The sequence below is a fragment of the Primulina tabacum genome, chromosome 15 (assembly GCF_025594145.1).
Source record: "Primulina tabacum isolate GXHZ01 chromosome 15, ASM2559414v2, whole genome shotgun sequence".
Lineage (NCBI taxonomy): Eukaryota > Viridiplantae > Streptophyta > Magnoliopsida > Lamiales > Gesneriaceae > Primulina > Primulina tabacum.
Window position 1 is genome coordinate 29,149,643 of NC_134564.1, and position 26,236 is coordinate 29,175,878.

The following is a 26,236-nucleotide window of genomic DNA, read 5'->3' on the forward strand; positions in this document are numbered from 1 at the left end:
TGTGACATTTTTAGTCCTATGTATTTTTTAAAATCAATTATGGTCTTGTAAATATGTCTCAATTATCAAGTTTAGTCATTCTACTCAAAATTATATAATATAATGGATAATATCATTGTTAAATTTTTATAATTACATTGTTAAATATATGAGCATGTTATGGAAATTTTTTTAATAATGTAATTATAAAAATTTAATAATGATATTAGCCATTTAATTATAAAATTTTGAGGAGAATAACCAAAATTGATCATTGTTACATATTTGTAGGACCATAATTGATTCAACAAAAGATATAAGAGTAAAAATATCAAAACTCAATACATATAAAACTAAAATTGTCATTTTGCTTTTATAGAATAATAGAGAAGTTGTTCAAACACCTTTAACTATAATAAAAAAATTATAGAATAGTTGTATAAATAACTATTTATTTTTAAAAAATTAAAATATATTTTTAAAATCTTTCTAAAAAAACACTTTTATAAAAATATTTTATAAATATTTATTTAAAAATACCTAGGGATCAAATTAAATTTCAATTTTTTAAGTATACAATCTAAGCGTAAGCAGTGACGTTAACATCAGTTCTGTTTTTATATAGTGTGAGTCTTTAGATTACACTTACTTTGAAACAATTAACATTTTTATATATCTTTATTTATTACATTCAAACGAAGATTTTCCTTTTCTTTTTCTTTTCTTCACTTTTTTTAGATTTAATTAATTCATTACGTATATAGATTTTTTTTAATCAACACAGCATAACTCCACTACCTATATTTATTCAATAATTTATGATATTATTAAATTATTAATTTACATGTAAATTGTCATAATTTTACAATTAAATATTTTTTTAAATAATAATAAATAAAGAAAGAAAGAGAAGAGGTTCCCGCAGAAGCTAGGCAAAGTGAAGACGCCTGTTGAGAATGCAAGAAATCGATACACCACGTGTCGATTATCACCGTTTAACAAAAAGTTAATGCTTCATTAGTATTTCTTAGAAGAAACTTTTTTTTTTTAAATCCCATCTTAAAAACAAGAAAAATTACAATTTTAGTACTATAAATTAGCTTATTTTGGGTTTGGAAACGTAAATTATCAAAGTTTGATTTCGTACAGTAACTTGGATTTTTTTTTTCGAGTCATATTTGTCCGAAAACATTAAATCCACCAAAATCATTTGACAAAAATAAAACTTATATTACACACATTAAAATATATATGAACAAAAATAAATAGAAACAACAAACTTTTTCCTCTAATTTTCAAGTATTGAGAGTTGTTTTGTCCTATTTTTCCCTTTATTTGTTTGTCAGAATAATTTAATAAGAAAAAAATATGAGTTTAATTCTTGTCATACGTGTAACATACGAAAAAATCAGTGCCAAATAAACCATATTTAGCGGATTTAGTTGTTTCAGACATTAAAAAAAACAAATTATTGCATTAAAACTAAAATTTGGCGAATTATATCAATAAAACTCAAAACAAACCCACTTACAAAACTAAAATTACAAATATCCCTAAAAATTATCTCCCCGGCCACTTAGATTCATCACTCAACAACAATTTTAATGGCATCTGACAATGAAATACATACATACACACAATTATAGTTTCAACAAATGGCTCTTTCTAAACTGCATCGAATTCGAACCTCTATCGCACCACGCCATATCCACCATGCATGACCTTTAACACAAAACCCTCCAAATCCACTTTACTATACACATATAGCTCACGTCTCTCCTCTCCATATCACCTTTTTCTTTTCACCCCCCCCCCCCCCCCCCCCCCCCCCTCTCTCTCTCTCTCTCCCCCCATATAAATATAGATTACAATTTTGTTAGATAAAATTTTCTTGGTCTTTATATATATACACAAACGTACTAAACACAGATAAGTGCAGATTCAGGGATCCCAAATGTGGAGACTTTGTGATTCGATGCATGGGTTGAAACCCACGATTATGATGGTGACAGTACAGATTGCACTAACGGGCGTTAACGTGTTCTACAAATTGGCCGCAAACAATGGGATGAGCATGCGAGTTCTTGTCGCCTATCGCCTCATCTTCGCTGCTGCAACTGTTGTTCCCATCGCCCTTATCATTGAAAGGTACTGTATAGTTAGATCCAAGACAGGTGAATTTGAGTTTCAAGAAAATTATTTACACGTTCAAATTTTATGCTTTTTTTAAAAAAGAAAATTTAAAATATTGCGTTTCGTTAGATCAGTCCTTGATAATTATGGTATAATTAAACTGAAGATGACGTTTGCCTTTTTTGGATTTTTAAAGGGTAAAAGAAATTTCTTACTTCATCTTTTTTTCACGGGAAGAAAGCTTCGGGGATTCAAATTAATGCAAACCAATTTTCTCACACGGGAAAAAGAGTTGGTGTCACATTCAAGCACGGGTTCTTTACCAAAACAACAGCCTGAAATCGACATAATATATATATATATATATATATATATATATATATATATATATGCTGTATATATATATATGCTGTATTATTTTAACATTTATATGTGACACTGATAAAATCACAATAGTGTATGTAATTTGGTTTTGAGATTGAAATGCATAATTATTGTACAAATCTTAAATTATATTGCAGGAAAAACAGGCCAAAATTGACAAGGAAAATAGCTTTTCAGACATTCTTTTCTGCATTGTTTGGGTGAGTACATATGTTGTATAGATTGGTTTTACATTTTTAAAGATGGTAATTAATTAAAAAAATAATATATGATTTCGTTGAATCAAAAATTAATTTGATTTGATGCATAAAATATTGTAATTAAGCAGGGGATCAATGGCACAAAACTTGTATGCGGAGAGCTTAGCCCTGACCACAGTCACGTTCGTCGCAGCTATGTCTAACCTCATACCGGCTGTCACCTTTGTTTTAGCAATACTTTTTCGGTAATTGTTTTAAAATAATTTTTTTTATGTTATGCACATACCATATACATATATATACATGTGTATATATATATGTATTATGCTTATTTTGATGAATGAGATCATTTCGTAACCTTCAAATTTGTATAGCATAATTGACCCAATTCCCACATTTTTCTAATTTAAAATCATATGTTAGTTTGCATCTTTTCTCCCCCCAACAGAATCAAATAAAATCGAAAAAGAGATTAATAAAGTAGATTTGGGGGATTATCATGGGGAAAATAACTTTTTTTTCCTACTAAAACCTATTAACTCGTTATTTAAATTTTGTTTTAGTGCACTAATTTTTAATTTTAAATTATTTTGTCAACTTAATGGTACGTTGCGGCATATGTCAGTATTTCCCAACATCACATCTTCAATTCCTAGTGTTACGCCAGGATTTTTCACACTATGTTATAATTTTTCGGTGTTACATTAACACTCCGATTAAATACGACTAAAAGTTACTGGAAAAAAAAAAAAACCAAACTTTGAAAGCACGGTGATTATAGACATTTTTTAATCCTAAAAATATACTTTTATCCATGTGTGAATATGGTTTGATTATTTAGGATGGAGAAAATGGGGTTGAAGACAATGGCTGGCAAAGCAAAGGTGACGGGAACATTTCTGAGTATAGGAGGAGCTATGCTTTTGACTTTTTACAAGGGTTTGGAAGTCAAAATTTGGTCAACCCATGTTCACTTTCTTCAAACAAATAAACATGCAAATGGCCACGTGGCAGCAGCCAACCAAAAGTCCATTAATGACATTATAGGCCTTTTGCTCGCTCTCGCTTGCTGCTTCAGTTATTCATTTTCCTTGATTATTCAGGTAAATTAATTTTCAAACAGTAAACTAATTTTTTTAAATATTATTATTTTGGTTATATATATATGTGTGTGTGTGTGTGTGTATATGTAATTAAGATATTGATCTTTGGATATTTTAATATATGAAGGTAAAAGGTGAATTATCTTTTCAGCTAAGAAACAAATTTGAAATTCTACCAATATGAGTGCACGGAACAACTTTTGGCTGCTTAAATTGAAATCTGGATGAACGATTCATTTAGTTTCGACTTGACTATTGATCAGTTCGCATATTTCGTCGAGCATACAAAGTCTTCGAATTTCGTATGTGTGTGTATAATTGGTTTCACAAAATTGAGACAGGCTAAGGTGAGTGAGAAGTATCCTTGCCACTACTCAAGCACAGCTCTAATATCGGTAATGGGGTCGATTCAAGCTGTGTTATACGCATTGTGCACGGAAAGGGAATGGAGCCAATGGAAACTTGGATGGGACCTCAAACTCCTCATTGTAGCTTATATGGTAATGTTTCTTGATTAGGTACGTGATATATTTTAGTTAATCCGTCCTGAAAAATAGGATGTCGGTACATATATAATTTGGTGCAGGGAATAGTTGGATCTGGAATAATGTGGGTTTTGATAATGTCGTGCTTGCGAATGAGGGGACCATTGTTCGTCTCTGTTTTCAATCCGCTATTGCTTGTGCTCGTAGCACTTTCTTGCTCCATATTTCTTGACGAGAAGTTATACTTGGGAAGGTTGCAAATTTATTGCTCCTTCTTTTTCAAGTTTTAAAATATTTTTCGATCACAAAAACTTATAATGTGCAATATTTTTTCATTTCGAGTTACAGTGTGCTTGGAACCGGGATAATAATATGTGGGTTGTACTGCGTGTTGTGGGGAAAAAGCAAAGAAATCAAGAAAGTATGTAGACTTGCGCCATCGAGCGAAGATCAAAGCTTAAAGGGCGATCATAATGTCATCCATGGCGGTGGTGGCATCATGGCTGTGGCACCAAAATTTGTACCAGACACTGAAAGCACTCAAGTTCTCTGCGGAAAGGAAGACGAACCAGATTTAGAGGCTAAGGTTTCAGAACATCAATTGATCGTGCCAAAAGAAAATGCGTAGTTGGAGCAAATTTTTTCAAATCTTTATCATGCTGAGGATTGTCATCGACACATCTTCACAATTCAAAGACATTCTCGCACGTTAGTTCTAATGAGATTTGTTTTTTTTTTCCCAATCTTTTAAAAAAAATGTAGATGTATCAAGTTTAAAACTACATATTCGCGTATAGGAGGAGCTATGCTTTTGACTTTTTACAAGGGTTTGGAAGTCAAAATTTGGTCAAAACATTTAATATTAAATAAAAATATTACAAACTAGATATAAACTACCGAAGATGTGTTATGCAGTTTTTCATTGAATAGAAAAATTCAATTATTGAATCAGTGTCTATCCTTAAAGTAAACTCTCTTTCAATGTAAACATTCATATAATGTGTTAATAACTCTTCTTCTATCTTATTTTGGAGAGAAGTTTGAAGAAATTTCGTAGCTAAGAATGATCGTTTTGTTTAAATAACTTAAAATTTTCTCGAGATTCCAAAGTAGAGGTAAATCTAAGAAATTCTACGGCCCCATTATCGAATCTACTATTGAGTTCTATCACTTCAAAATCTATTGCAACATGAAATACTACAAAACAATAATGAGCTGAACTATAATAGAAACCATTTGTAGCATGTACATCTTGTAGCATATCTATAACTAGCATTCATATATGTTATCTCAATACCAACTGATTGCACAATCATCAAAAGAATATCATAACCTTATGCTCTCAAAGTATAAAGTAAAACTTTGCTAGTTGGGACAAAATCCATAAAATGTCTTAAAACTTCTCTTGCAAATCTCAACAAAGAAAATTGTGATAATCATAATCTTATGTATTAAAACATAAATATGGAATCAAATGATCTCAATGCAATCAAATAACATGTAGCCTCCCCCGCCCCCATATAGAATTCGAAGATAATCACAGAGTTATGCATATCTATCATACTGCAAATCGACTCAAAATGTGAACACCAATGCATCTTGCCAGCTCGCTGTGTCGCAAACAAATTAGAAATGAAATTATTAATGAGAACTCAATTTTATCAATGAGGAATCATATGATCGAGATTAGTATATGTCTCGCGAATACCAATAGCTACCATATCTTGCTCCATATTTCTTGACGAGAAGTTATGCTTGGGAAGGTTGCAAATTTTATTGCTCCTTCTCTTTCAAGTTTTAAAATATTTTTTCGATCACAAAAACTTATAATGTGCAATATTTTTAAATTTCGAGTTACATCGTGCTTGGAACCCAGATAATAATATGTGGATTGTACTGCGTGTTGTGGGGAAAAGCAAAGAAATCAAGAAAGTATGTAGACTTGCGCAATCGAGCGAAGATAAATGTAACGTCCGAAAAAATCAGTCCACGTAAACCACATGCATGCCAAAATTATTTTACTTGCTTGATTGTTTTAATTATTTGATTTTAAATGCTAGCATGATATTTACTATATGATTAAATGTATGATTGCATGATTAAATGATTATATGACATGATTACATGAAATTAAGGATTTTACCCGAATATTCGATAATAGGCAGGGAAAAGGAGACCGGGGACGACCAAGACAAGAATATGTATTTTTATTTAAATAATGGCAAGGCTTCCTAATATGATTAAAAATGATTTAATTTTTCCTTAAAATGTTGGAGTTCGAATTATTTTACGAGTCGAGCTCGATTTTTCCAGGGAAGCCGGTTTTGAGCAAACAAGGAGTTTTAAAAGATCAAAATTATTATTTTATAGAAACTAATTTTATAAGCTTTTATTATTTAATTAATTAAGTTTTATTGGGACAAAATTTAATTAATTTAAGTAGGTTCAATTACCTTTAAGATTGCAAGCCCAAAAACAAAGCCCATTATTATGTTAATTAAATTATAAATAAGTGTTCCTAGATCAACTAAACCTCACCATTCACCCCCATTCAGCCGTGAAACACATCAAAGCACACATCACAATTTTTGAAATTAAGGAGGAAAAGAAAAGCTTGTGTTCTTCGTCGTTCGGTCGTCCAACGTCGCACCCTCGCCGAAGATCGTATATTCGAGCATTATAAACGCAAAGACACGTTTTCTAAACCCTTTCAAACATCATAAAAATCATAATATGCGTGTTTTAATTGTTTATGCTTGAATAAAATAGGTATTCGATAATTTTTACGGTAAAACATTTATTTTCAAAAATATATCGATTTCACGCTTGTTTTGAAAACGATTTTGAATCCAACGAGTACACTGCCAACATAGGTTGTTATATGAATGAATTGTAGTAAAAACATGACAATTTGAAAGAAAAACCATGCTGGAACCGTAGGATTTTTAGCCAACAAAGAACCGTGAGTTTTGAGTTTGTGTGCATGTTATGGTTCAAGGGGTACGGTGCTTTTGCATGGGGTCACGGGGCTGGCCAAGGCTGGTTGGGGGCTTGTCCAGGTCAGGTCCGAAGGCTAGGTATGGTCCTAGGGCGGTTAGGGTTCGAGCTTGGGGCTGGGGAGAGTCCCACTTCATCGCGGCTGCTGTGGTTCGGGAGAGAGGGCAGCGGGTCTAAGGGCGAGTCAGGCTGGCTAGGCTGGTCCTATAGGGTCTAAGGAAGAGGGTCAAGGGCTGGGCCAGGGGTTGGTGCGGCTGGGTTGGCTGTGGCTTGAGAAAATGTGAGTTGATCCATAGAGAGCGCGCCGGCTGCCATCTTTAGTGTAGGTGGCTCGTGCACGGGTTCTAAGGCCTGGGCTGGTCTGGGTGGGGTCTGGACGTTGTCCATGGAAGGTTAGGGTCAGGTGGGCTCGGTGGTGGCTCAACTGGAAGTGTCCTAGGGTGACTAGGAGACTTGAGCGCGAGTAGCATGCTGGTGCACAGAGTGTGTACCTTCGGGCAGGGCTTTTGCTTGGGTCAGGGGCTGGTCCGAGGGCTTGGGCTGGTCTGGGGCGAGGCTGGGCATGGTCAATGGTCAGTGAGGGTCCGAGGTGGTTGCTGGTTAAGTGGCTGAAAGTGTCCTTGCTAGCTAGGAGTCTTGGGCGAGAGGGGTTAGAGGTGCACAGGTTTTGGGTCTTCTGTCCAGCAGGGTTTGAGCGAGCTAGGGCTAGGTTCTATGGGTTAAGGTTGGTCAGGAGAGTGCCTAGGTGGGTTGGCTAGGGTTTGGCTCGAGGTGGCTTGGGCGTGACTCGAGTAAATTGGGAGATGGCTCGGTGTGTTCATTGATGTGTCAAAAATGAAAATTTAAAAGCTAAAATTAGAACCATGGGTCCAAGGGTGTGGCTCGTGATTTGAAAGGGTAGAATAAATACTAAAAACGGTATGTTTAAAAGTTGGGATCAAAATAATGAGTTTTGGATTTATTCGGGATTTAATCGCCGCACGAAACGTTAATTAAAGAATTAATTGAAAATCCTATTTTTAAGCTTTATAAAATTATGAAAAATTATATTTAAGCTTAAATAATTATTTAGAATAAACTTATGTCATTAAAAATGAGAAAAAAATAAATTCGAGAATTTTTACGTCCAGAGGGCAAAACGGTAATTTTATACCTACGAAAATATGAAAACGCTTGGCAGTGTCCCAAAGGATCATAATCCTTGTAAAATGATATTTTATGATTTATTATGATGATTTTGATAATAATATGTTATTTTACAATTTTTGGAAAAGCTGTGCAATTTTTACTGTCAAAAATGTCATTTTTGGAAGTTACGTTATTTTATGATTTTTAAAGAAAAGTAAAAATATTTTGAGGGATGTGAATTGACTATGACATATGATATATGATTTTTGGGGGATCCGTTTATGTTGAGGACAGTGAACTTACAATTTTATAGGGATGTCGTGCGGGGAAAAAGCCTAGAGGGAACCCATTTACGGGAAAAGGCCCTCGAGGGAACTCATTTATGGGAAAAATCCCCAGAGAGAACATGTCTATGAGAAAAGGCCCCCGAGAGAACCCCGACGGTCGTATTTCCATGGCGGTGCCTAGTGCCCGTCCCCATGGGCCATGTGGAGCTGAAGACTAATCAGTCGACCGAGGAGAAAAGCTAGTCACTTACAAAGATCAAACTTCACCCAAAATGATATATGATTGAAAGCTTTATGTTAAAAATGATTTTTATGATATATGATTTATGATGATGATTAAAGTCATTTTTAAAATGATTTATTTATGCTCAAAGCTTATTTTAAATGATTTTTAAAGGATTTATTTATACTTAAAGTTATTTTAAAATGATTTCACTAATTATGATTTAATTATGCTTAAATGATTTTAACTTATTTATTTATGTTCAAAAGATTATTTTAAATAAAAGTATGATTTTAAATGTATGTGTTTGTATATGTATTATTTGTTATCCATGTTTAGAACATGACTCCGTTTGTATGATGCAGGATTTGATGATTTATGGGAGGTGGTGACGCTTGAGTGGATCGAGTGCAGCAGTACACACTCGAGAGTCCTTTATATTTACGCACTAGCTTGATAGATTTATGATTTAAAGATTTATGATAATGGTTTATTGAGAGATATTTTATGCTTTATTTTTATTGCTAGTGATCTTTTCAAAGGTCGATTTAGGAGTTTTCGTTAGTCGATGATTTAGGATTTATTTTATGCACTTGAGATTTAAATTGTTAAATTATTATGATTCATGATTATGTTAAATTATTTTATTTAGTAATTTAGAATTTATGATTTCAGATTAGAAAAAAAAAAAAAAAAACGAGTTCGTTTCAATAAAAGTTTAAAGGACGATCATAATGTCATCCATGGCTTTGGTGGCATGATGGCTGTGGCACCAAATTTTGTAACAGACACTGAAATCACTCAAGTTCTCTGCGAAAAGGAAAACGAACCAGATTTATAGGCTAAGATTTCAGAACCTCAAACGATTGTGCCAAAAGAAAATGCGTAGTTGGAGCACATTTTAAAATTTCGACTAAATATCATTGCAAATTTTTAGTTTTTTGCTTTTATTTATGATAGGGTAATAAAAAAATAATAAATAAAATAATATTTTTCTTTTGTAACTTGAACTTCTGTCATTTTCTATTTTTGAACAAACATTAATTTTTGGTGTACTAATTTGTACATTTTTTAAAATTTTAGTTATTTTTTATTGGGGTGATGATATTGTGCTAGAAAGTGATGATATGAAACAAAATATATCAAGTGACAACAGACATTCTTGATGTACTGATGTGTGCGATGTAATGTCAAAACTCCATAAATTAGGCATTAACAAAACTCCGAGCTTGGGAAAGAGAGAACAATTCACTTTTCTATTGAAAAAATTCTTGGATTGTAGCTCTCTTGAAAGCCATTCTTTAGATCCAATTAAATTTCAAGAGCAGACATCGAAGATGATACTCACTGAAATATATTTAGACATAAATTTTAAAATCTAGGAAATCACAATGTTCTTGTTACGGATCCACACATTGAGCAAATTCAAATCGATAACAGCAAAGATGTACCCGGAATTTTTTTAGGAATGCTCAGATAACCAATATAAATCAAAATTTAAAAATTAAAATGATGAACATTTATAGAACATTTAATATTACAAACTAAGTATAAACTACTGAAGATGTGCTATGCGGCTTTCCATTGAATAGAAAAATTCAATTATTGAATCAGTGTCTATCTATCATTAAAGTAAACTCTCTTTCAATGTAAATATTCATATAATGTGTTAATAACTCTTCTTCTATCTTATTTTAGAGAGAAGTTTGAAGAAATTTCATAGTTGAGAATGATTGTTTTGTTTAAATAACTTAAAATTTTCTCGAGGTTCCAAAGTAGAGGCAAATCTAAGAAATTCTACGGCCAAACAAATAAGAAATGAAATTATTAATGAGAAATCGTATGGTCAAGATTAGTATATGTCTCGCGAATACCAGTAGCTACCATATCTTGCTCCATATCTCTTGACGAGAACTTATAATTGGGAAGGTTGCAAATTTTATTGCTCCTTTTCTTTCAAGTTTTAAAATATTTTTCGATGACAAAAACTTATAATGTGCAATAGTTTTTTCATTTCGAGTTACAATGTGCTTGGAACTGTTTGGGTGAGTACATATGTTGTATCAATTTGTTTTACATTTTTAAAGATGGTAATTAATTAAAAAAATAATATATGATATCGTTGAATCAAAATTTAATTTGATTTGAAGCATAAAATATTGCAATCAAGGGATCAATGGCACAAAACTTGTATGCGGAGAGCTTAGCCCTGACCACAGTCACGTTCGCCATGTGCTTAAGCACGATAATCACAGAGTTATACATATATATCATACTGCAAATTGACTCAAAATGTGAACACCAATGCATCATGGCCGCTCGCTGCAAAGTACTAATTTGATTAAGGTCAGTACCTGTGTCGCAAAAAATAAGAAATGAAATTATTAATGAGAACTCAATTTTATCAATGAGAAATTATATGATCAAGATTCGTATATGTCTCGCGAATACCAGTAGCTATCATATCTTGCTCCATATCTCTTGACGAGGAGTTATACTTGGGAAGGTTGCAAATTTTATTGGTCCTTTTCTTTCAAGTTTTAAAATATTTTTCGATCACAAAAACTTATGATGTGCAATATTTTTTTAATTTCGAGTTACAATGTGCTTGGAATCGAGATAATATATGTGTGTTGTACTGCATGTTGTGGTGAAAAAGCAAAGAAATCAAGAAAAGTATGTAGACTTGCACCCTCGAGCGAAGATCAAAGCTTAAAGGACGATCATAATGTCATCCATGGTGGTGGTGGCATCATGGCTGTGGCACCAAATTTTGTACCAGAAACTGAAATCTCTCAAGTTCTATGCGGAAAGGAAGACGAACCAGATTTAGAGGCTAAGGTTTCAGAACCTCAAACGATCGTGCCAAAACAAAATGCGTAGTTGGAGCACATTTTTTCAAGTCTTTATCATGCTGAGCATTGTCATCGACACATCTTAATATTTCGAAGGCTTTCTCACAACATTAGTTCTAATGAATTTTTTTTCCCAATCTTTAAAAAAAATGTAGATGTATCAAGTTTAAAACTACATATTCGCAAGCAAGACCTTTTATCCAAATATCTTGGACGACACATTTTAAAATTTCGACTAAACATCATTGCAATTTTTTAGTTTTGTAGTTTTATTTATGATACGGTAATAAAAAAATAATAAATAAAATAATATTTTTTTCTTTTGTAACTTGAACTTCTATCATTTTCTAATTTTGAACAAACATGACTTTTTGTTATACTAATTTGTACATTTTTTTAAAAATTTTAGTTATTTTTTATTTGAGTGATGATATTGTGCTAGAAAGTGATGATATGAAACAAAAATATATTAAGTGACAACGAACATTGATGATGTACTGACGTGTACGATGTAATGTCAAAACTCCATAAATTAAGCATGAAAAAAACTCTGACCTTGGGACAGACAGAACAATCGCTTTTCTATTGAAAAAAATTTTGGATTGTAGTTGTCTTGAAAGCGATTCTTTAGATCCAACTAAATTTCAAAAGCAGACAACGAAGATGATACTTGTGGGGCCTTTAGCTCCTAATCGTTATTACAATGCAATCTGATTAGGGTTAACTAATTACAGCGGAAAACGAGTTTAACTTTTCTTTACAATGAGCCCAAATCATTTTATTTGAATACTAAAAATAGTATTTAGTCTCACATCATAAACATGCCCACAAGTAATCAAAACCAATCACATACAAATATCTCATATCCTCGGGACATGCCCTGGTATATAGATACATATACATATACACTGGGAACAAGACATAAACATAAAACCTCAGCCCAAGCTGTGGCTCCCTCCAGAAGTACCCTCTCCGGTCTCATGATATCCTGGAGTACCTGCCATTGTCCACACACAAAGACAACAACAGCCCCCCTTGGGGTTGAGCAAAGCTCCGTATGGAACAACCAATCATATAAACCACAGATATCTAAACAATGATATATGGTATGCAATGCATGTACGTCGTGGAGGTATCAGGTCAAACGCCCATCCACTGAGCACATGTCAGAATCAATCGAATCGCTATCAAATCAATGCTCGAGCTGGCACACCGACCTCAATAAGGGATACTCGTATGATAGCGTCGACAAAGCGCCATCAAATCCTAAATCTCATATCCAATCATCGGGGCCACAATTGTCTATATTTTACGGGTCATACAATACCAACATAGCAATTATGTTCACAAAAACCCAAGAATCCAATCAAATCATATCAGGGTATCCAAGGATCATAGCTCAACATGCATGTCATGTATCAATGTATGCATCAAACGATGTGTGTTAACAAAACATTTATTTTATACATCGATATCTCAATATCAATGTCATGTATGCCACATCAATCAACAAATAAGGCATATAGACATGTATTCTCATTCCAATCAATCAAATCAATCCGACATATATCATATAATACAGATACATGTCGTATGTTACCCGGTCGCAACATACCTCAATTCTTCGTTTTCAGTTGATGTAGCCTGAAGATATTCATATAACACTTTATCTACATCAATAACATACTCATTCCAATCAATAACGTAATCCAAAATCATTAATATGAAACTTCAAAAATTCATATCAAATCCAAATCATATCATAATTCAATTCCGACTTCGAATATGAGTTTCTTGTCGGTTATTCTACTACATACAGGAATTTCAACTTCAAATACAGGCTATTCCAGCACTTTGATATTTAGAGCTGCTGGAACTAGAAGAAAATTACCTCAGTCAGAAGCCCTCGACGCGACAATCACAAATATATAATTTGTTTCGCGTTTAGACAGCGTTTCGAAGTCGATTTGGACGAAGGAAATCGAATTCCAAACTTCCCCTCGAAGTTTTCTGAAAAGAAATGATGAAGGAAAAGAAGGAAAGAAGTTATTCTTATCCCCCACCGATCACGCGCTCGGGCGGTAGAATTCTCGCGCCCGAGCGCGAGACATTCTGTCCCCGAGTGTGATTTATGCCGCGCTCGGGCGGTAAAACATTACCGCTCGGGCGCCGCAAGTTCTGCCCGAACACTAAGTTTACATACCTTGGCGCTCGGGCGGTCATTTTCTACCGCCCGGGCGCCACATCTTCTGTACACATATTAATTTTTGTAATATATTGGCGTCCGGTCTCTCCACTCGAGTTCTTACAACATCAATTCATATTCAATATTCATTTTCTCAATTTCATTGTCATGATATACATCATATACATAATCACATGACAATTTCATAATTATCGATAATCAACATGGGATTTACGATAATACGATACACGGTCCTTACATTTTCGCTGAAATATCTTTAGACATAAATTTTAAAATCTAGGAAATCACAATGTTCTTGTTATGGATCCACAAATTGAGCAAATTCAAATCGATATCACCAAGGATGTACCCTGAAATTTTTTTACGAATGCTCAGATAACCGATATAAATAAACATTTAATATTAAATAAAAATATTACAAACTAGATATAAACTACGGAAGATGTGCTATGCTGTTTTTCATTGAATAGAAAAATTCAATTATTGAATCAATGTCTATCCTTAAAATAAACTCTCTTTCAATGTAAACATTCTTATAATGTGTTAATAACTCTTCTTCTATCTTATTTTGGAGAGAAGTTTGAAGAAATTTCATAGCTGAGAATGATCGTTTTGTTTAAATAACTTAAAATTTTCTCGAGGTTCAAAAGCAGAGGTAAATCTAAGAAATTCTACGGCCCCATTATCGAATCTACTATTGAGTTCTATCATTTCAAAATCTATTGCAATATGAAATACTATAAAACAATAATGTGCTGAACTACAATTGAAACCATTTGCTAGCATGTTCATCTTGTAGCATACTATAACTAGCATTCATATATGTTATCTCAATACCAACCGATTGCACGATCATTAAAAGAATATCATAACTTTATACTCTCAAAGTATAAAGTAAAACTTTAATAGTTGAGACAAAATCCATAAAATGTTATAAGATTTCTCTTGCAAAGCTCAACAAAGAAAATTGTGATCATCATAATCTTATGTATTAAAACATAAATATGAAATCAAATGATCCCAAGTCAATCAAATAACATGTAGCAAAAAGTAATACTTTGTCATGGATGACCCAAATAAGATATATGTCTCACAAAATACGACCCGTGAGACCGTCTCACACAAGTTTTTGCTTTAATGTAAATGGTTGATTTTTAAACTTAAATCTTAAAATGTACCATTTAATTTCAGAGTATGTCTCTTGTAAGACGATCTCACGAATCTTTATCTGTGAAACTGTTCAACCCTACTGATATTCACAATAAAAAGTAATACTCTTAGCATAAAAACTAATAATTTTTCATGGATAACCCAAATAAGATATCTGTGTCACAAAATACGATCCGTGAGACCTGTCTCACACAAGTTTTTGCCTTAATTTCATTGGAGAACTAGAAATAATTTTTTTTGACAATAAAGTCCTCTTAATAACAAAAAAATACTGACACGAGGACTGAGTCATGAACTGAAATATTGGTATGAATTTTAGGCTAATTTACCCATTAAATAACACAATGACTAAAATTTAATAAAAACTAGTTGTATATGTATACTATATTATTTTTTTCACTAAATAAGATTAACGCAATATTTTTTTATAATACAAAATATAATTATATTATTTATATTTGATTTTAAATCAAATCAAATATTAACCAACTTAATGATTAGAGTCGTCAATTTCTCGTGGGGTTAACTCATCCCACATTCCCACTATTAAAAAGAGACGTTTGAGTTAGTGATTTTTTTTGGAGGTGGGTTAAAACGAGCTAACCTGTTTGGGTCGTCGGTTGGGGCGAGTTGGTCAATCAATTTTTTTAAATTATTTATATATGATTAATAAGTTTGGAAATTATTTATATATTTATTTATAATAATTTATGTATAATTGATTAATTTTGAAATATTTATATTATTTATAAAGAATTATATATGGTTGATAAAATTAGAAAGATTTATGTTATTTATGTATATGGTCGTCGGTTGATGATTGGAAGATATATATTATTTACATTGGTTTATGTATGTTTTTGTTTATTTATATATTTTTTAAAATTTTTGACTGGTGTTAACACCTTAACCCGTAACTCGCGATGAGATAGGTTGGGCCAGTTCGGGTCGGGTTTTTCCAACCTACCCCGCGATGGCGGTTGAGTCGAGGTGGGACGAAGCCGACCAGCTCGTTTGACGAGTCTAGTAATGATGAGCGTCTTGAGCTTGAGCTCATAAATTCACAAGTCAAAATATAAATGTGAATTTGTTTTGCACCAAAAAAATGACTCTATTAAAAGTCGCTTAACGTGAAAACACACCAACTATGAATTAAAATTTTGTCAGGAGTCCTTCAATTTTTATTATTTTTTTTTAAAATACGTTAAAGAAGTTGTCATAAAATTAAAATTTTGTCAGGAGTCCTTCAATTTTTTGTTTTGAAATACGTTAAAGAAGTTGTCACAAACTGATATTGTAGATTCATAAATGTGTATATTGGTAAAAAAAAAAAAAAAAACCTTATCGCTATGTTTGGTTTTATTTTTAGGAAAACATTTTGGACTATGTTGGAACCAACCAATTGTCATTATATATGTTAATCGTATAAAAAAATATTTAGATTAAATAAAATTAAAATTAATACAAATTAGAATAAATATAATAAGATAATAATGATAAAAATTAAACAGATTAATAATTGTTACCTTAATTTAATTTGAAAAAAGATCCCAAAAAAATCTAGAATATATTTAAGTTTGTTTGAAATATAAAAAGGTAATAATATGTTATTATTTTAAGAAATAAAAATTGTTTTGGAAAAAAAAAACTAGCTTACTCTTGTGTAGAATCATGATAATTAGATATTTAAATTAATCAAATCGTCTGTGAGTTATTCGAAGATCGATTCGACAAAAACTCGTTTAATGAGGCTCGTTAAGATAAACGAATCAAGCTTAAGCTTTACAATATTCAACTCGTTTGCTCGTGACATGTTCGTTGATAAGTTCACAAGTCATTTCTTAGATGAAAATAATAGTTTTGATATTTGATTGATTGATTTTGCACATTACTTATGAAATATATAAAAAAAATCTATTAAATTTACGAATTTTAATAAAAATGTTATGTTTTTTCTCTAAATATATAATTTATTTTTTAATGAACTTAACAAAATTTCATTTAATTTCGATAAAAACTTGAATAAATTTGTAAATCATATATATTCGTTAAATAAAACTTAAAGTTAAACTTAACTATTATAAACGAGTGAATATCAAATATTCAAAAGTTTAACTTGGCTGCTCGAAATGTCTAGACAACAATAAAGCATCTAGATACCCTTTACTTTTAATATTATTATTTTTTCTCCAATATATTAATATTTTTAATTTCAGGTCTCCTTGCTTCCCGTGCATTTTGGAACTGGATTAAATCCCATTCAGGGGTCCTATGTGATCCCTTTTCTTTGTATGTGTCTGTGGGAAGAAGTAATTTGTGTGTTACTTGTTTGCGCTCATTCATTACACTTGTCTGAGGTTGTGACCCACATATTCTTGCTGTGGACCTCCGTTTTCTTTTCAGTTGAGGTATAAATCGTTGATTTTCTTCACCTGGGATATTTCATCGTGTAAAGGTGAATTCTTTTGTTTCTCAAGTCAATGCTTCATTCTCATTTGATGTGTTTCCTTTTTTCCATGTTTATTTTGTTGTTTCTGGCCCAGAAAAAGCGAATCTCGGTTTGAAGTATTGATTTTTCTTGCCGGGACTAATTTACTTCCTGGATATTTTTTCAGTTTTGCTGATTTTTTTTTTTTGTAGTTATCCATTGCCTGAAAGGGTGGGGTTTATTTTCCTGAATTTCTCACTTTGAACAACTCCCATTTGTTTTCCCAGTACCTGAGCTGAATTTTATCTTCTACTTTTGTGGTTCTTGCAGATTTCTGGTGAGAATATGGACCTTCGCTCTTTGCTACGGCCCTTTTAGCAGGTTTACTACATTTTTTTATCTACCAGTGAATTTTACTGTCTTTTTCGTTTTATTTTGAACTTTTTCAAGTTTGTGTTAGTTTAAATTTCTACTTTACCGTTTTTTGTGTGTGGGATTCTTTGTAGTTTAGGTCCCAATAATACGTTTTTGTTTCCTGAAATTAGCTTTATATTCGAGGTTTTGAAACCGCATAAAATTTTCTCATGATGCAGTTGGATTTTTCTATATCATACAACTAATTATGTGGTTCAGATAAATCAGTTGTATCTTGCAAACTGTGCAAATTCTACAGACTTTTGGTGTTTGTTGGAAATATTTTTGGCTGCTGTGTTTGGATGTACTTTAATGTGTGAGTGAGGTTTATTAGCAAAAAGTAGGTGTTTAGTTGGCGTTTTCTTTGTTTTTCCTCTCCAAGTTGAAATATGAAAACTAAGATCACTTAGAACTTATAAAAGCTGAGCCTGTCAAATTATTTTGATTCAATGTACTTTACGGACCATGTGAACATGTTCTTTTCAACTCACTATTCTTGTTCTTCTTTTGTTCATTTTTCATTTCTTACCTTATCCTCTATGTATGAGTTTTTCTCTTTTTAATCCTCTTCTCTTTTGTTCATCTCGAACTTAACTTTTTCTTTGATAATTATTTTCTCATGCTCATTCACAGAAGCCGAATGGGGAGTTAATTGCTCCTATATTTATTGGGAAAAGATTTACGAAGTTTCTTTTCCATTCTGCAACTCCTTGCCTTTTGGAGATTTAATGTCGTTTTGAAGTATAGCTCAGGACATAAGAGAGTTTTGGGAGCTTATCCAGACCAAGCTTTGATGTGAGGTTGTCTGGTCATCACAGGGGTAAATCCTTGTGGGAAGCTTACTTTTCCTGTCTCGTTGAAACAGGTAGCGTCTCACTCTCTATTATCATGCTTGCATCATATACAAGATCTAATTAACTAAACCTGACTAATGAAAACAATCTTCTTCGTGCTGATTTTTTCTTACTACATATGCAGCTCTTATATTTACTAATAGATCCTTTTGGGACATATACTATTACTATTAGAATGCTTAATCTACTTTTTTCATGTTTACAGCCAGGGTATTGTGATGGAGCTATTCAATGCTTCATAAAGAGGGACAAATCTAATTTAACTTTCCATCTTTTCTTATGTCTTAGTCCCGGTGAGTGTCGTGGAGATTTTTTAATATGCTCCACTTGGCTAATCATGTTCGTACTTTTCAATATTTTTTTTTTTACTTAATTGGCCGAGTACCTTAGTTCAAAACTTATTTCCCTCTTCAGCACGAGTTCTTAAATTGTGTGCAACTGAGTATACCTTCTTGTTTCTTAATTGTCTTGACATGGTGTCCTGTATTTACTTTCAAAAAAAGGTCAGCAATTGGCTGTGAGAGAGCTAATTTCAATTCAAGAGTTCAATTTGTCATATTATTGCATGTTGACTTCAGTTTTTCGGTTGTTTGTATAGGTTTGCTCACAAATATTTTATTTTACCTTTTTCAATTTTCTCAGCTTTGCTTGTTGAAAATGGGAAGTTCCTTCTGTCAGCAAAAAGAACTCATAGAACTAATTGTACGGAGTATGTTATCTCCATGGATGCGGACGACATTTCCATATCAAGTAGCACTTATATAGGAAAACTAAGGTAGACCATCAGATCTAAATTTCAAGTTTCTTATAAATTTATTAGTCCACTATTTAAATCCGAAATAGCGAATAATTTCTTCTGTGAAACATGATTTTACTTGATTTTTCTAATCCCAAATTGATGGTCTTCTAGAACCCCTAAGGCCCTAACTTGTTGGCTTTATTATGTTGAAGAGAATTTTTTAAGCTGTAATGGAGACAAAGTACTATGTTTCAATTTTTTTTGTTATTTAGGCAGCCAAAAATGACAATTGAAGCAATAGTCGCTTTACGCAATTGCTACAATTTGCAATCTTATATAAATTGGATGCACGACCTTAATTTTGATATGTATTGTAGGACCAGAAATTTATCGCTGTATTAACACTTACAAGCATTGTGCACATGATACTTGATATGTCATGGTCATTAGTATATCAAAAATATTGTTTGTGGTTCCTAAATTTAATGTTCCTTTTCTTTCTGTTTGTGAGTAACTGACTCATGTTAGTTTACTGTGTATTGCAGATCGAATTTTCTCGGTACAAAGTTTTTAATATATGACACTCAACCTCCACATACTTGTTCACACATCCCACCACCTGGGAGAACAAGCCGTCGATCCTCTTCCAAGAAAGTGTCACCAAAAATTCCAACTGGAAACAACAATATTGCCCAAATCACATATGAGCTCAACGTGCTTGGGACTCGTGGTCCTCGTAGGATGAACTGCATTGTGCACTCAATACACATTTCATCCCTTGAACCAGGTGGGGTTGTCCCCGGGCAACCCGAACTCCTTCCAAGACCCCTTGAAGAAGACTCATTCCGTGGCATCTCTTTCTCGAAATCTCTAGACCACTCGTCTGAATTCAGCAGTTCGCGATTTTCCGACATTGTGGGGTTGTCAAATGAAGATGATGACAGCAAAACAAGATCTTTGATTCTCAAAAACAAGGCCCCTCGATGGCACGAGCCATTGCAATGCTGGTGCCTAAATTTTCAAGGGCGAGTTGCGGTTGCTTCAGTTAAAAATTTTCAGTTGATTTCCGCCACACAACCATCTTCCAATGCCCAAACGATGTCTCAGTCAACGCAACGTGATCATGATAAAATTATTCTTCAATTCGGTAAGGTTGGAAAAGATATGTTCACCATGGATTATAGGTATCCCTTGTCGGCTTTTCAGTCATTTGCTATTTGTTTGAGCAGTTTTGACACAAAGTTGGTTTGTGAATAAAAGCAAGTTTGCAGCAAATGTTGCCAACTGAACTGAATAAAAGCTGTGATTCAATGCCTGTAGTTTTATAGATATATATGTTTTCTTTTTCTTGTTCGTTCTTGTTATTGTTGCAGTGGAACCTTCAAAGTTGTGCCTTCAATTCGATTTCTAGTTTCAATCTTGAATTTCTTGAAGATTGGCTAATGCAATGTTTCACTCACCGATTTTCTTCTTCGTCACATGCATCACACTCAGAAATTCGTTTCCAACTTGAGGTATGATACAGATGTTATTGCACCCAACTAATCTTTAGTAGGTAACTCCGATTTTGTCTCTCACACGATAACCACATTTTTTCTTCTTCTTGGATTCTGAAATTTGTCTTCAACTTTAGATTTAGGGTTTCTTTTTAAAATTTGATTTATATAGATTTGTTGTTTGGTGTTGGATTTTGTATTCTTGTCGATTGATTGTGTTCTTTATCGAGCACAGATGAAGCTAACTGATGAAGTTTGATTGAGCTTGATTTCAACGCATTATAATTTTGATTAATCACGCAATGACTTAATCATAATTATTAATCTACTCGAATTAATATTTTAAACTCCGAAATCTTTTAACTTTTTTAACTGAACCATCTCAACTAATATTAAATTAATCCAAAATTATCAAAAATTTAAATATAATTTTTTAAAAAATTTGGATCATCCAGATTTTACACTTGACTCCGCCACTAGAGTCATGGGACTGTTTCCTCTACATCTTGTTTCCAAGAGACATCAATTTGCAACTTTCAGTGGCAGTTCACAAAAGTTTAATCATTGTGATAAAATGATGAAGTTGAATGATTTGATGTTAGATTAAAAAATCATGCATAAAATGTTGTGAGGCTAACTCATGAAATAAAACAAGTGGAGCTCTACAATCTAGTGACATGAGTAGATATTGGATTTATATATAGGACTCTTATGTTAAAGAATGTACTTTATTTCTATCTGTTTTTTTTGTATCTACTTATTTCTAGAGTAAGTTTTTTGTAAGACGGTTTCACGAATCTTTATCTGTGAGACGAGTCAACTTTACCGATATTCACAATAAAAAATAATACTCTTAACATAAAAAGTAATATTTTTTCATGGATGACCCAAATAAAAGATTCGTCTCACAAAATACAACTCGTGAGACCATCTCACACGAATTTTTGTCTTATTTCTAACTTTGGATGCGTATTGGATTTGTGTAGGTTCTGAATGTCAACTTTGTCACATTTTCCATGTTTTTTTAATCAACTTTGTCATATTTGCTAACAGTGACGGACCGTGAATTTTGAGGCTTGAGGCGAGCACCTTCATATATTTTTTCATTGATAAATAATATAGTATAAATAACTTGAATTCTAGAAATAAAATACAGACAAAGTAATTCATCCAAAATAATGACATAATAAAATATTAATGAAGCTAAGATCATCCCAATAAAATATGAAATTCATATTTTAAACCAGTACATAATAAATTGAATATTGTCTGCTTCGCAGTTTTGAAAGCTAAAGTATTAATTTAGTTTGCATAATCAATTTTCTCAACCATTCTTTCTTGATCAATAACATAGTCAAGTCATTTAGCTCTTTTTGTAACATAATTGATTAGAGATAAGTGTCAAACAACTTCAACACGAAAAATTCCTTTCGACAGATGTAACTTTCGATGGATCACAAAAGCTATGCAACCAAGTATTGGAAAATCGACTTAAACGAATCAATAGATAGAAAAATTGAGCAATAGCGTTGATCGTCGTAGAATAGCGGATGATTTTGCGGGAACTCGTGAGAGATGTATTTTGGATTGATTATCGATTTTTGTTGAGTGTTTACGAATGAGATTAAAAAAGACAAATGGACGGTGTTACTTCAAGTTTTAATCGTTGGTCAATGCTCGTTAATCATTATTTATGGCATGAACTCATGATTTAACTATATTATACTATACTATTAGAAAAACTTAACTTTTTGTTTACCATAACTGTGACGAACCGTATCTTAAAATACTACTACTTTAATATTTGCAGAAAAAATTAAAATTTTTTATTAAACAATTGTTATAAATATAACTCGTAAAATAAATCACGGTCACCACTTGTACAAAAAATAAAGTTATTATTAAACATCCATCATTTGAAAACCACAACCAAAAATCCAAGTTAAAAACATCCACTATAATTTGAAAAAGTCTAATATATTAAAAATATAGCATACTAGTCATCAAAACCAGTGCAATAAAAGCAGAGTAAATAGTTTTAAAATGTGCATGATAAAAACTCGTGAACTACAAGGTCTTCGGGTTTCAATGCCACTGGCCCGAGCCTGCTCACTGGTAATCGGCTTCTATCTTTTCAATCACATCATTTGCATCGATCAAATCTAGCGAGTCTAATGACTCAGCATGCATAACTCGTGAATAACAAGTAATACGTAATAAAATCCATACAATTTAAGCATAGCTCGTACATAGCATACTATAAACATAAATATGTATAACGTGTTTTTTTTGCATAAACATGTTCAGAAAATCATATTTTCACATACTTGTCATAATAATCGTAATTGTAAATTATTTTGCGTATAGTTTTGTTCAACACAAGTGGCCCATAACATAAATCGTTTGATCAAACTAAACCACAATACCGGACCAGCATGGATCACCACAGCTCTTGGACTGGATGTCCGCTCCCTAACATAACATAACTCCTCCGAAGAGGTTGGAGAGTTCTCCGAACACGTTCTCTGTTTTCCAAATATGTAACATAATTTGGTCACAAGACAGATATGACAGCCTGACTTTAGCATGACCATCTAAATATGTGGTCCAACGACCAACAAGAGTCCTGAATATTAGATTATCCGACTTGACATAGCATACAAGTAGAAACCTATTAATACAAAAAAATAGTAGACGATAAAATATATCACCAAAACTAATACATTTCAATCTAACACAGTATTTCCTATTATTTAAGTAGGATCATATTTGTTATTTTTAAAATTAAAGTTGATTTGATCATTTTATAATCTTATCAGGAGACCATGAGTCAATAATTATATAGTAAAAGATAATTTATCAGAAATCAATTAAATCATTTATTTATAGTTTTAAATTAATTCTATGATATCTCAAAGTAAAATTTTGATTATTTTCAATTTTAATTCTCATTTACAATTATTTCTCTCTTTCACGAATCAATCCACTCTATTTTTAAATTTCAAACGCAATTCTAACTCGGAACTCGCTTTCAACTTAACTTAAAATCGACGTCTGTTTTTTCTAAAATAATTCTGGGAAATAAATTTGTTAAATAAATCTGCACAATAAAAATTTATGCTTGAAATATATTTTTCAACTAGAAATTTTTATACTATATTAAATTTTATTATGTATGCTAATATTGATTAAATTTTATTTCAAGTGATAGTTATGTACTTTAATAATTAAAACATGATATAACGTAAATAACAAATTATTTGTTTCAAAATGGTGAAAAGCTAAGAAAACACAATGATTATATTGTCATGGCTAGAAATTATGTCATTTATGTTGTTAAAATTCGGTCTTAATATAATATTTTTATTTTATTTTTTGTAATTTTAATTTTGTTCATTGTATAGTATCGATGTGTATTTTAGACATCGGTATAATTGTCAAAAAAATGACTAAAATTTCTGAAAACTTGAAAGATACAAGGCTAAGACTCGATTTTTATAACATGGATTATCGATAATTTTCCTTTTAGAAAATAAACAGATGATAAGATTTTATTCTGAAAATAAATTCTTAAAAATAAAATGCAAACAAACCTACCATAAATTTGTCGATGCAAATGAACCACGATATTTTCCGTTGTAGATAAAAGCACGTGCTTTAACTTGGGCACCTTTGTCCAAAAAAATCTTGAAAATTATATTTTCTTGAATTTTTATTTTTATTTTTTGAAAACCGTCACATTTTATCACATCAGTTGCCTCAACACTATTAATAGAAACGTTTCATAGACGTTGAAATAAAAAAACAAAAAAACAAAAACTTATGTGAAGCGGTTTCACGGATCGTATTTTGTGGGACATATATCTTATTTGGGTCATCATGAAAAAATATTACTTTTTATGCTAAGAGTATTACTTTTTATTGTGAATATCGGAAAGATTGACATGTCTCACAGATAAAGATTCGTGAGACCAGTCTCACAAGAGACTTACTCCTAGAAAAATATGCGGCCCTTATGTAAATCAGATTGACCATCTTCTATGGATTATATTTCATCGTATGAACATAAACGTACCTTACACCTTTTGTAAAGTATAGTAGGAAAGAGTGAAATTCTAATATTTCTATTAGGTCTTTTTTTTTTTTGGAAAATTATAATTTTAGTCATGTAAATTGATCTATTTTGGAATTTTAGTCTTATTTCTTATCAAAGTTTGGTTTTTATAAAGTGATTTGAATTTATTTTTTTATTTTGGTCTTTTTTTGAATTAAACCACTAATTCATCGAATATGATTTATTTGACACTGAGTTTGTTCTATTTGTATGTTACTCAAATCAAAATTAATTTAATAGAAACGACATGGAAAAATAAATTTCTCGATCCATGATTTTTATAAATCCATAAACCTAATTGACATTTAAATCCCGAAATTAAACTGAAGTGGTAATTTTAAAAATAAAATTTGACATCTGCCAAACAATTCCAAAAATATATATAAATCAATATATCTTAATCCTTAAGGCGGTGAAACTTAACTAAAGTAACATTCATTAGCGAGATAGTGGCCACGCTATCATAGAATGACATTATTGCCCTCGACCAAGGTCGGTTGACCACTAGGAAAAGTCTCCTAATCAAGGCTCTTGAGTAGGGGTATTATCGCCTTTTCAGGACACAAAATATAATAAAATATGTCCCGGAATAAATGGCTTTCCTTCATTTGCCACAAATTTCTTTCTTTCTTAATCATCCCACACTCCTAGAACACACGTAAGCATATATACACAGATCCTGTATCTATACATCCTCCCCCAGGAAATCGGAAAAACCAGAAGAGCACGGGATGGAGTCGACCCTCACAGAGCAAGAAATCGAAGCGGTTGTGCAGTTAATCCAGCTCAGCGGCGATTTCCGCGAAGATTTTCACGTCGTCTGGGTGAATTTTCAGAGGCAGAAAGAAGAAGATGAAAGCGTCGGCGAGACATCATCGTCGTTAATCGATGCAGAAAATTGCTTGGATACGGAGGTGTTGCCACGGATGAAAATCAGGGTTGGATCGATTGCTGATATCTATGGAAAGACTGGGAAGCCTCTGATGATCAAGAATGAGGGGCGTAAGAGGGGTAGGGTTTGATTGTTGTTTTCTTTCTGTT

At 32.2% G+C, this 26,236-nt stretch overlaps 2 protein-coding genes across 13 annotated transcripts; both read left to right on the forward strand.

The window, feature by feature from the left end:
* The first annotated feature begins 1,844 nt into the window (after positions 1–1,844).
* LOC142527151 (WAT1-related protein At1g68170-like) lies at positions 1,845–5,070 on the forward strand. Of its 2 annotated transcripts, XM_075631874.1 has the most exons (7): positions 1,845–2,127; positions 2,634–2,696; positions 2,825–2,941; positions 3,538–3,799; positions 4,141–4,299; positions 4,386–4,537; positions 4,633–5,070. In XM_075631874.1, exons 1-7 carry the CDS (start codon positions 1,934–1,936, stop codon positions 4,910–4,912), a joined length of 1,227 nt encoding a protein of 408 aa, XP_075487989.1. In that variant the 5' UTR covers positions 1,845–1,933; the 3' UTR covers positions 4,913–5,070. The 2 variants fall into 2 exon arrangements, with proteins under 2 accessions (XP_075487989.1, XP_075487990.1); XM_075631875.1 differs by lacking the exon at positions 2,825–2,941.
* Positions 5,071–17,298: 12,228 nt separating this feature from the next.
* On the forward strand, positions 17,299–21,033 carry LOC142527660 (tubby-like F-box protein 8). Of its 11 annotated transcripts, XM_075632527.1 has the most exons (7): positions 17,335–17,459; positions 17,554–17,605; positions 17,909–17,959; positions 18,626–18,857; positions 19,052–19,139; positions 19,489–19,621; positions 20,131–21,033. In XM_075632527.1, exons 6-7 carry the CDS (start codon positions 19,569–19,571, stop codon positions 20,840–20,842), a joined length of 765 nt encoding a protein of 254 aa, XP_075488642.1. In that variant the 5' UTR covers positions 17,335–17,459; positions 17,554–17,605; positions 17,909–17,959; positions 18,626–18,857; positions 19,052–19,139; positions 19,489–19,568; the 3' UTR covers positions 20,843–21,033. The 11 variants fall into 11 exon arrangements, 10 of the variants coding, with proteins under 10 accessions (XP_075488647.1, XP_075488642.1, XP_075488643.1 ...); XR_012815497.1 differs by lacking the exon at positions 19,489–19,621 and having other exon boundaries at positions 17,299–17,459; positions 20,131–20,266; XM_075632528.1 differs by having other exon boundaries at positions 17,369–17,605.
* The last annotated feature ends 5,203 nt before the right edge of the window (positions 21,034–26,236 follow it).